The sequence below is a fragment of the Centroberyx gerrardi genome, chromosome 12 (assembly GCF_048128805.1).
Source record: "Centroberyx gerrardi isolate f3 chromosome 12, fCenGer3.hap1.cur.20231027, whole genome shotgun sequence".
NCBI lineage: Eukaryota > Metazoa > Chordata > Actinopteri > Beryciformes > Berycidae > Centroberyx > Centroberyx gerrardi.
In genome coordinates this window covers 17,320,214-17,331,735 of record NC_136008.1, presented here as the reverse complement: position 1 = coordinate 17,331,735, position 11,522 = coordinate 17,320,214, and the positions used below count along the sequence as shown (strand labels likewise).

Here is an 11,522-nt window from a genome sequence, read left to right as displayed (position 1 = left end):
AGGGTCAGAAGCTTATAGACAGGAAGTCTATGTCCAGCTGTCAGTTCTCCCCTACTGCTGACAAACCAATCATAAAACCACAGATTTTTTTTTTGCTGTGTGTGCATTTTAGACGGAACAACCAATGAAGAGTGCTGAAAACACACCAAGGCATTGAAACAGAATACACAGCACCTCCGAATGGCGCGGGATCGGTGAAGGCGTTTCCACAACATCCTCTCGGTGATCAAATTTACAACAAAAACACAACTACATCTCGTTTTTTTTTTCCCCTAGCACATTTTCTTTTATTGTTGATCATTGTTATTCTTCAGAACAAAACCCCTTCCCAACCCGAAATACATCTGTCGTCTCTCCCCCCCCACCCCCCTCTCTCTCATTAAATACACACCTTGCCCCACAAATACAATGGTCAAAAACACAGTAGTCTCATTCCATTGGTTTCAACGTCATACAGAAACACTCAAGAGAAAACAATGGCACTCTCGCAGCAGTCACCGCCACGAGAGCTGTCATAATAAAAGCTTTGGAATGGTAAAAGTACAATGCACTCACACAGTTTCGGCTGCTGAAACACACAGCGGTTGAAATAAATGATACGGGTCGGAGTGTTTCAAAACGAACTAAATGAAATGTCCGTGGAGCAGAAGGAAATGCAAAGCAGACAATGGATTCAGACATGCTGCGGCGGTCAGGCGACCTGTTTTACTGAGAGCGCCGGGGTGAATAATCAGGGAGACGTTCATACTTGGTGGTTACAGTTCTGGCATAAACTCACAAAATGGTCATTTACAGCACATTCAGCTTTGTGGTTACTTTGTGGTTACTTACTGTACGTCTTTACTCTGGGCAAACATATAGTATATTATTCACATAGTATTCACATAACAGAAATATACATCTATATATATACACATTCCTTCCACCCTCGAGAAACAAGTGTCCAGGCACTTCCAGTTGTAGTCCAGTGATTCTGTGAGAGAATACGGACTATACTGTTGCTACCTCATCCTTTATCCTTCCCAAAAAACAAGCTGCACTATCGGTGAAAATGCGGGACCCTGGTGATATAGGTATACTGTTAGGTTTCCTTCCATCCTGGTGCTCCCGCCTGGACCAGATTGTGAACTGCAAACCAGCGACAGAGTACGTCTAGCTGCCATATCCGTGGTTCTGTGGGCTTCAAGGTCTCTCTCCCCGTTTAGTAGGGCAGGTTCTTCCAGGTTTTGGGGGGTGGGGGTCGGGGGTTGGGGGGTGCTGTCTCACAACATCTGTCTGGAGTGACACCTTTACCACCTTAAGACACTGCCGAACATCTGCAGCTAAAGGAGCGTCAGAAGATGTGGCAGCATACAATATATTTTGATGGGTACTACTGGGGACTGGAATAGACATTTTCTTGGCTCTGAAACAAAACGTTTAGAAAATACAAAGAGGATTGCTTCTTGTCAGTACGTCAGGGTCCTTTTACGGTCAATCCAAAGATGACACGGATCATTATAGTGTGTCACACATGCCGACCTGCCTATGAGTTGTTTCCATTGATTCAGACATTAACAGTTTCGGTGGCTCACACCAGGTCTCCAGACATTGGCCAGAATGTGGAAAACAGGCTTCTTAAGATTGTGTATTTTGTTTGTGCAGCCAAGTCACTAACACTGGGTCTGTGGGCAACGTTTTTCTTACTCTTTCTCCCCCATTACAAATTATGACCAATTTCATTTCAAAATAAAAAATGACCACCAGTCTGAAAACACCAACGTGTTCAATAAAGACAGTCCATTAATGAGTGGTGACACAAAGTAGCATTGTTTTACCTCTGCACACTGCTAATGCCCCTTTTTTATTTTTTTATTTTTCTAAATTTTATTTATTGTATGCCACTAGGAACAACATCTAACGTTCATGTCAAAATTGTCAAAATTAACCCCCTACCTGAAAGGGTTTTTATAAAATTCAACTGGCTTAGCTTGCTTCCACAATTTACAACCAAATGGAGAGGCTTCACTTTTGACAACAAAGCAGTAAAGAGAGTTACAGATTAAAAGCACCTTAAAACCTGTAACACAGTACTGGTTTAGACACTTCACCACAGCATTATGGAACATTGTTTTACACAGCGCCGCTATGGCATGTCAGTACATTTCTAACAGTTCTCCAGCTCCTTTCCTTCCCCACCGAGTAGAAAATACAAACAATCACTTTGGAGCAAAGAACATTAGCTGATGCAGTACATATGTTTGTAGGCATATATCAAGATGAAGCAGTAGAACAAAGTGAAGAGAGGATTCAAGTCAGTCAGTGGGATTGGCACTGTGACAATAATGAGACAGGAATCTCCCGTGGTGGCACCAGGCCCAGTGCTGTGGTCCCTGGAAACTTCCACCTATAGCACACATGGTAACCCAGCACAAACATTATGGCAAAATACAACACATTGCACTACTGTACATTTTCTGCATCAATACTGTTGATGACTGAGCTGGTCTATCTTACTATAGTAGGTATGTTTTTGAAACCTTGCTGTTTGTGGTATAGTATGAAGACCTTTGACCTTTGTTCAATGAACTGAATCAATCTCTCCTACCAGGGGAGAATAAGGCAGTTTATGGTATGGTAGATAAGTCATGCCTCAACCACAGTGAACTGCTGTTATAGCTCTTAGAGAGAGGAAAATGCTTCCATGTATAGTTAATGCTGTTGTAGCTCTGGAAATTCATCCATCCAGCCCCTTTCTGTTTGAATGAAACAATGAAACACAGCCAAGGTGACCCTTCTTCAGAACGGACAGGTCCATTGTAGCTCAGAATACTGTTTCGCTGCTACAGAAACCGTTAGCACAAAAGAGCTTTAGTCCAGAGGCAAAGAGGACCGAAAAAAGCACAAAAAATATCAAAAGAGATAAACATCACCAACAAGGAGGAAATCACAGCTGTACATTAAAGGTTAAAAGTGAGAACCTTGACCATGTGTTTTTTTTTCCTCTTCTTCCATTGCTGTCCTTCCAAACCCAAAGTCCACAGGTCCAAACATTAAAGTTGACGGTCAATGAGTGGCCCCAAACAGAATCACCAGCGCACGGGATACATCAGCTATGGTAAACATGTTGCTATCTCCCTTCAAAGCAGTCCAAGTACTCCAAGATAAGGTCATAGCAAAATCGATACTGGTCCTGAGGAAAAATACAATATGCATAGATTGGAAAGCAGAAATCATAGGAACACCTACATAAATATTCATGGCATTTCAATTCACATTGTTTACAGTATAAAAACTCTGTGATTGTGATTCTATGGGGTTCACCAATCCTCTTACCAGAGACTCCACCATGTTGGGTTTGGAGTTGCGTAGCGTCTTGACAGCGTAGAAGATGTCCACCATGTTCTGGTACTGGATCATCTCAAGCAGAATGGTGCAGGCACAGAAGGTCCCACTGCGGCCACCACCATTCCTGTGTAGGTGTTATGAAGAAAAGCGTCTTATACTTAGTTAAAAGATTTGTTCGTGACAGAGTCTAGTTTTGGACCAAAGCCTGATACAATCCAGAGCCTTTCATAGGTTACAGTATATCTGAAATCATAATGTATGCACAGTAATGTACTGTATCGATTAAACAATGTACGCATTTAAATATAGCTCCCTTTGTAGTGGGAGGTAGCCTCTTAATGTGTTTCAGTGGGTACTGGGATGAAACAGTACAGCATGAACAGTGCAGAATATGTGTAATCTGATATCCCTCTTTTAATGTTCCTACTTCCTCACAAAAAAACTGACATTTGATACAGTTCATATGTATACAAAATATCTTGATACAGAAATAGCCATATGAGAATTACTGTATGGAAGGGAAAATTGAGAAATAGCCACATGGTGTGGCATTTCCCCCAGAAATATCGTCCTGGTCATCGTAAATGAAAGGCAATATCAATAAACCACTGGAGGACAATCCACTTCCGCTCTCTTGAAGCAAACCCAGGGGAGGTGGGCATTGAAGCCTCCGCAGCCAATACAAGTAATATTAAGGTAATCAATCGTCGTCAGTGCTTTGGCAGTCTAGGATTTACTGTCGCGAGAACCAACGCATTCTGTATTAAGCCATAATTGATTTCATCTCCATAATCTCTTTCCTGGTTGTCGTGGGTAACACTGTGTGACAGCGCTGAGTGATGTGCTTTTGGATGGGGGCGGTGGGGGTGAACGTGGGATGGTTGGCAATGAGCTGGACGGCCTATTCATATTCATCAGCGGGCGTGCGCTCTGGGGGCTTATGACAACAGAAGAGTTACAGCACGCCACACAACACCACGCTGCACTACACCACGCCACATTACGCCACGCTGCGCTACACTACATTACAAAATATTACACAATACCACATCACGATACTTTGCCCGGCACCACAGAGTCAGTAATAGTAAATAAACCTACTAGTTAACAGCTTTGACCATGATTCAACAGACATCTTTGTGAAACCGCCTTCTTTGAATAACCCTTTGGCTTTAAATGTCAAATGGGGTTGTAAATGTCAATCTTCAACAAGGGTAATTCACTGAGAGAGAGAGAGATCAAGTGTACTGTTGTCTTGTCTCCTTGTCTATTAATCTTTATGATGTGTGTTGCAGACAGATTACTCACAGGCAGTGGACGACGGTGCGTCCTTCTCCACACTCCCTTTGCCACTTGTGCACTTGAGCCAGCAGGTTGAGGAAGGCCTTCTTGGAATCAGGCACGTCGCGATATGCTGACCAGCGCAGGAACTGAAACTGACACACCACCAGCTGGCCCTCTTGGAGCTTAGGATGCAACACAAGACACAAAGCACATGGAGTGTGAGTTGTATGTGTGTTTGTGTGTGTGCGAACGTACATGCGCGTGTGCATTTGTTCTCATGTGTCTGCATGCCTGTATGTCTCTGCTGGGCGCAGGAGTTTCAGTATTTCTGCATGTGCCAGTTAACACCCGTGCTTGAGTGCTCCCCAGGCTGGGTGCTGGCTGTCTCAGCTGTGCTCAGTCAGCAGTGCAACTCTGAGATTTATGGGTCTGCTGGTGTGAGCGGGACCTGAGCTGTGTGTGTGAGAGAGGTCCCTCTGTGTTCATAGCCTTGCCCTGTAGAATCTCACCTCATACTTAAGGAGCAGTGGAGAACTGTAAGTCATGCAAATTGGGCTGGCAAAGACACCAACGATGCATAGAGGAATTGCCTTAGTGGTGGTGGGATTTACACAATGTACTTTTTTTGTACTGCTCTTATAACCCGCACCTACATATGCTTACAATGCACTTCCTTTGACTTTTACTCCCTACCCTTGTATATCATTGCCACATATAGGAAAACATGTGCGCTAATGCACTGGGAGAGAGAGAGAGAGAAAGAGAGAGAGAGAGAGAAAGAGATCTATATTGTTTTTCTGTGAATTGATTCCTCCCAAGCTGTGTAAGGTGCCTTCTCCTTGACAGTGCAGTCCAATGAGTAGAAGAAAGGTGGCATAGGTAGAGAGGGGAGTGACAAGGGCAGCTCACAGAGGAGGTGAGCATGCCAATCAAGAGAGGAAGTTCTGGGCACTGCCTGTCGCACTGCTTATGCTGGCAGCAGGGAAGAGCCTTGCATACAGATTTCTACAGCAATTGCTTGACAGTGATCCTACGCAGAATGCATGCATGTGCTTATGCAAATTCCCAAAGCATGTGAAATCGTATCTGCAAATACAGAGACAATCAGCACAATGAAGTGCATGTTTGTGCACAATGAAGTCAAAATGACTGCCTCATACACATGCACACGCTTGGAGACAAAGTCGTTTTTCCATTGAGAAAAAAACACACTGACATCCCCTCTGCTCCCTGTACTATGACAGAGCTGTCAGCGGCTTCATTTGGCTTTTTCATGCAGTCTATTGTACGAGTTGTGCCTAATTCTCTACATGTCAGATATTCATTCATTTAAATATGCAATATGGTTTATGAACAAATCAAAAGGAAGAGATTGTTCTTTTGCAGCCTGAAAGAATATCCCACAACTGAAAATATGGTATGCATTATAATAAAAGTCCCCTCTTTAGTATGCAAACAGACACATAAGAGAGGGAAGACGCCTATCTAGGTAATGACAAGAAAATGAAAAGGGGAGACTGACCTTTATTACATGCATGTCAATGTGCTTCTCTTGCATGTTTTCCATAGTATGGGAGTTCTTATAATATACAGTATATCACTACTACATATAATATGGGCTATGAATTCATTATTTAATGATCTGCCAATGTGCTCTGTACAAACCTTCAGGCTTTAGAGTGTATTTATTTGACAACTTCTACCAATGAGGTATACACTAGAGAAGTACCGAAGAAGTGCATAAGAAAGCAATATAGACAGACAATAATAGACAGAGGCACTGTGGCACATTGTGTGAGAAGTATGATATCAAGTGAAGCCTTCAGCCTTTGACAAGCCCACATACTTGCAGTTGTAAGGACAATTCACATCATTTTAAGTGAGAATGTGATTCATCATTTAAATTGCAAAACCCTATACAGTCGTTAACTATGAAAGTACACTAAAGTAAACACTCCAACTTGCAGTCTTCAGATAATGAGGTTTGAAAACACTGCCCTTACATACATATACATACATTATATACTGTATAAGTGTAGGTAAATTGTCACATTTGAATTACCAGTGAGGAACACAGCTACTGTATTCCCAATCATGTTAAAATTATCTAGTGAAATACCACTGGATGGAGCGACATGTCCTGTACAGGCTATTTTGGACCATAATGACTCACTCTTGTGACGTTCTTGACCCGAAACAGACGAGTGATGACATCCTCATCTGCTGACATGGACAGAAACTCCACTTCCATGGGCCCGTACTGCTGTAAGCCCGGCTCCGGCCAGTACTGGACGCATGGCTACAGGTAGAGGAGAGAGAAGGTCAAAGAGAGAGGGGGGATCATTGGAGCAGCGATGAAATGTGGCACATACAGTAGTTGAACCAATGTCTACTTCTGTAATTACGGTCACAAAATTGCAATAGGCGACTTGAAAAAAGATAATTTGTTCAACTTGATCCACACACAACAATTTCCCACACATTCCGCTAAAAATCCAGGATTATCAAAGATGAGAGCAGTTTAAGTAGATCTGATGATGAAATTAAGCGAGTGGGAAAGTAAGCGCGTGTGTTGTGTGTATACAAGATAGAGGGAAGGGAAGAGACATACAGACATGCAAGAACAAAATAAACATAGACAACAGCAGTGATAGGGGAAGTGTCTATTTTCTACAAAGAACAAGGGTTGTAACAGCGCCACAGTGGTGTTACTGAGGGCAGGGAGAGACGTAATGTGCCTTGAGACAGTGCAACAAGAGAGAGACCGAGCACTCCAGTGCCATGCATGAACTCTGTAACAGAGTTCATAACAAGATCTCGCAATGAACGACTTTAAATGGTGATAACTCAATTTTCTGGCTAGACCCAAAAGCACTATATTGCACTAGAAGAAACAAGATGGAAAAAAAAATAATATGATGAAGGGGAGTGGATGAAAAGTGGGTTTGAATATGGGGACCTACAATTTCTTTATTATTTTTGCTTGACCAAGTTACAAAACATTGTGCACACAGAAACACAGAATGTCTGAGTATATTGAGTAACTCCTACACACTGATTCAGGATAAGGGTAATTTATCCATGTTACTCCATGTTAACTAAGCCTGTCATGGACTTTAAAGGTCATGGAGATAATTTACTGATCCTGACTAATCACTTTTTCAGGATACACTCATATTTTATCCCAGGTAGCAATGAATTGCTGTTTAAAATATGGTACTCTCAGATTTGAAAACCGTCAGCACGGCTTAGCAGTCCCTAACCTCAAAGTACTTTTCCTGCAGCAACGGACATTGATGTACGAGCTGATACAGACAGGATAATAACAGAAGGTAGATAACCAAAAAAAAAGATCAAAATTTTTCACTTAGAAAAAAAAAGAATATTTCAGTATTTGGGTGTGCAGTTCAACAAAAAAATCAAAATAGTTTGTGAAATCATTATATTAAATATGGAGAGAAGCTCTGTAAAATAGAGGCAAAAACAATTGCCAATGGTGCATTGTAGTTCCCAATGAAATGTAAGAAATGAAAGTAAACCTTATAGACAGGTACATTTAAGACTACAAAATAACAGTGGAAGATTAAACTAAACAAAAAAACATACCAGGATTCATAAGCATGAAAATTGGACATGGATTGCACTATCTTGTAATCCATTTTAACCTGTAACAGTGGCACAATTGTTCCTGCTGTAGAATGGGAGCTCCATTACAGTGTTAACTCAGCAAAAAAAAAAGCCCTGTGCCTGCCATACGTTCACAAAGACTCAAACACCAAAGTCATCTTTACAGACAACTTGGAAGACTAGATAATGGAATTTTTCTACAGTCTTTGAGGGGCAATGGTGCTACTGCTATAAGTTAAAATAGACTTTTATAAGATAGTAAGTTTTCTGGTATGTTTTTTGTGTTTAATCAATACTAAATATTTGTCTGAGGGCATGGATTGCTAAACTGTGTGGACGATTTTTAAAACCGAGAGTATAGATTGTTAAATGGCAAGCGCAGATTTCAAAACAGAGAGTATGGATTTCCACATCAATTTTTTTTCCACAAGAAGAAGAGCATTTTTCAAGAAACACTGAAAGGTCTAGAGGAGACTATGAATGATTGTACAACCATCCGAGCTAGACCTTGGACAAAAACTTTAGATACATAATTTAGAGTGAGCACACGCATTTCCAGGGCTGCCATACAATGTAATATAAATTTCACATGATTTATGTTTAAATTTCGACTTCGCTAAGCTTCTAAAGCATGCATTTAGGGGCCACAGTGTCTAAAAGCCAAAACCCAGACTCTGTAAAAGCCATTATCTCCAAGGTCTTTGGAATCTAGCAGTATCAAGTTTTCCACATGATTTGTGTGGTTCATGAGTTATCCACATACGTATTATAGGTGTAATAAACTAGGCAGAAATCCAAATATGGGATGATCCTTACGTGTTTAAATAGAACAGGGATACTGCAGTACAGAGACGGAGATATGCTCATGAGAAAAAGTGGGATGCCAACAAAAAGAACGCTGAGATGTGGCTGGAGGGTAATGCAAGCTTATTCTCTAGAGATGTAACTTGGGGAGGGGAGGAGAAAACTGGGGCGGGTGTTATCTAGGGATGCCTTGAGATCAATGTGGTCAGAGATCAAAGCCCCACAATATGGCATGAAGGAACTAATCCCAAGCACAGTAAGATACAGAAGCGAAGGCAGGGCATGGCAGGAGAAGACTCAAATAAAGTTCAGATAGCCCCAAGACCGAAAGAAATAAACTTGTACTACAAATAGGTGCCCCTGTGCGAGCGAGCGCAAACTCACTGCTACATCTCTTTTTCCCTACCATCAACAAATCAATGTCAATATAACAGTATAGAGAACTTTGACCTTACCCAGGCAGAGTTTGACTGGTTGAGTTGGTTGAGCATGACTACTGCTGTGCAGCCGTAGTCGAAAACCAGCCTCCAGAAGTCGGCGGTGGTGCCCGGGAGAGGGTGAGGGGTCACAATGAAAGCGGCCGGCCGGTGGAAGCTGTCGGTGAGCGCGGCATTGATGTAGTTGTTGCTCTCCCCTTCTGTGGTAACCAGGAAGGCCAGGGCACGGTCAGGCGGCAGCACATCCATGCTGCGGTTCTTCTCCCGGTTCCTGGGCAACAGAGCAATGCTGCACTCTTCCACATCAAGGTGGGGGGTCACAGAGTTTAGCGTCTGCAAATGGAGATGTTAAAGAGGTGAGGGCGAGAGTGAGGACAGGATGAAATAAAATTGCAGGCAGCGTTTAAAAGACGGAAGGAGAGAGGAGCGGCGAGGTAGGAAAAACCCAAGTTGTTGGGGAGGAGGAGCAGGAAGGAAAAAAAGAAGTGAATGAGACAGAAGGAGGGAGGACAGGGACACAGAGAATGCCAAGAATCCAATAATGCTAATTGAAAGAATCTTGAATACTCTGAACATCACTTTGACAAAGTGATTTAAAAGAACAAAAGTTAAATTAGGCCAGCTTCATAATAAAGCGGAATGTAATGAAGTTTCTGAAGATGAAAAAAAAAAAAAAAAACTCCAAAGGAAATATTGCGCACCAATTTTCTTTGATGAACACTCTCTTCGTTCAGCCGTAATTAGATTAGACAACATGAAAACATATTTGGATCATTAATACACAGCATCAATAATAGATCTGTGACTTGCTGATCTCAGTGCTACCGGTTGGCTGTATGGTCTCTCTGCAGGATGATACAGTAGAAGGCAAAGAGAGAGCTCATATTGGGCAGCGGAGAGGCTTTCAGGAGCAATGTCAGATGGATAAGTTTACAAGATCAAAGCGAGGCACGTGACATCTTCCTTCATGAAGAACTAACAGTTTGTAATCAGAGTGTCGCGCCGCCCACCGTTCCCCGAGCCTAAGCAATAAATCATCAGGTAATGAATCCATCATAATTCTTATGGAGTGTATAAGGATAAAACGTAGTATAGAATTAAAGGAGAGGCGTGAGCCCATTCCAGTATTACTTTGAAATGCTAAACCCTGAATCAATGCGGCTGCTGGTTGAGCAGACAGAGCTGCGGATGGAGGTGGATGAGGCAGGTAAAGCATGTGGGAACACAGCTGGCTCTCTTCTCTCCTAATCAACATCTAATAAAATGTTCTGAGACCGCATTCCCGTAAACCATGCGGGGGATTTCAATGACAATCACGCACTATCAAAAGTGAAAGGAAACTAACATCATCACACACACACACACACCCTCGCATGGATACATACACATGCATGCACACACACACACACACACACACACGCACACACACACACACACACACACACTTACACATGCATCCAATTTTCAGCCTATTTCTCTCTGCATTCTCTGTTGACTTTGAAATGCCTGTACCACTAAGTATTTTTCCAGCAGAGAGCGGATGTAATCAATCTCTGTTGTTTATCTAACCCTCAGACTACCAAGCAGACTGTTTTTAACTGAAAAGGCATGCAGAACGAAATATGTGGAGATGCAAGGATAATATTCTCCAAATTGTACACAATGGACCAAGTGCATGAATATGATGGCCTCCGGGTGTGATTTCATCACCCATCACAGAGTGCAAAGCATCAACATTCAAATATCAACATCCAGTGGTGCCAATTAATTAGCTGAATTCATTAACTCTGTATTCCTGCCTCAGTCAAAAGTCCCTCTCTTGTCTCCAACTTAAATGAAATGCAGTGGCTAGGATTCCTGCTGGAAGAAAAAGAGAAGATCACATCACCCATATTTCAGCACCTTTACATTGGTTACCTGTTAGTTGCAGAATTGATTTTAAGATTTTACTGATCACTTTTAAGACACAGATGGGTCTGGCACCAAGCTATTACACAGACCTTTTAACCCCATATGAGCCAGGTTGCAGTCTGATCCCTATTG

General features: G+C 42.2%; 1 protein-coding gene across 2 annotated transcripts in view; it reads right to left on the bottom strand.

Moving 5' to 3' along the window:
- Window positions 1-276: 276 nt before the first annotated feature.
- Window positions 277-11,522, bottom strand: part of ptprub (protein tyrosine phosphatase receptor type Ub) — a 140,837-nt gene continuing 129,591 nt past the window's right edge. For both annotated transcript variants that reach the window (XM_071901602.2, XM_078286963.1), the window contains 5 exons: window positions 9,498-9,812; window positions 6,785-6,910; window positions 4,636-4,793; window positions 3,316-3,451; window positions 277-3,172 (listed from right to left, as the gene is read on the bottom strand). In XM_071901602.2, coding sequence (XP_071757703.1) covers window positions 3,110-3,172; window positions 3,316-3,451; window positions 4,636-4,793; window positions 6,785-6,910; window positions 9,498-9,812 — 798 coding nt within the window. In that variant the 3' untranslated portion in view covers window positions 277-3,109. The remainder of the gene's footprint in view (window positions 3,173-3,315; window positions 3,452-4,635; window positions 4,794-6,784; window positions 6,911-9,497; window positions 9,813-11,522) is intronic.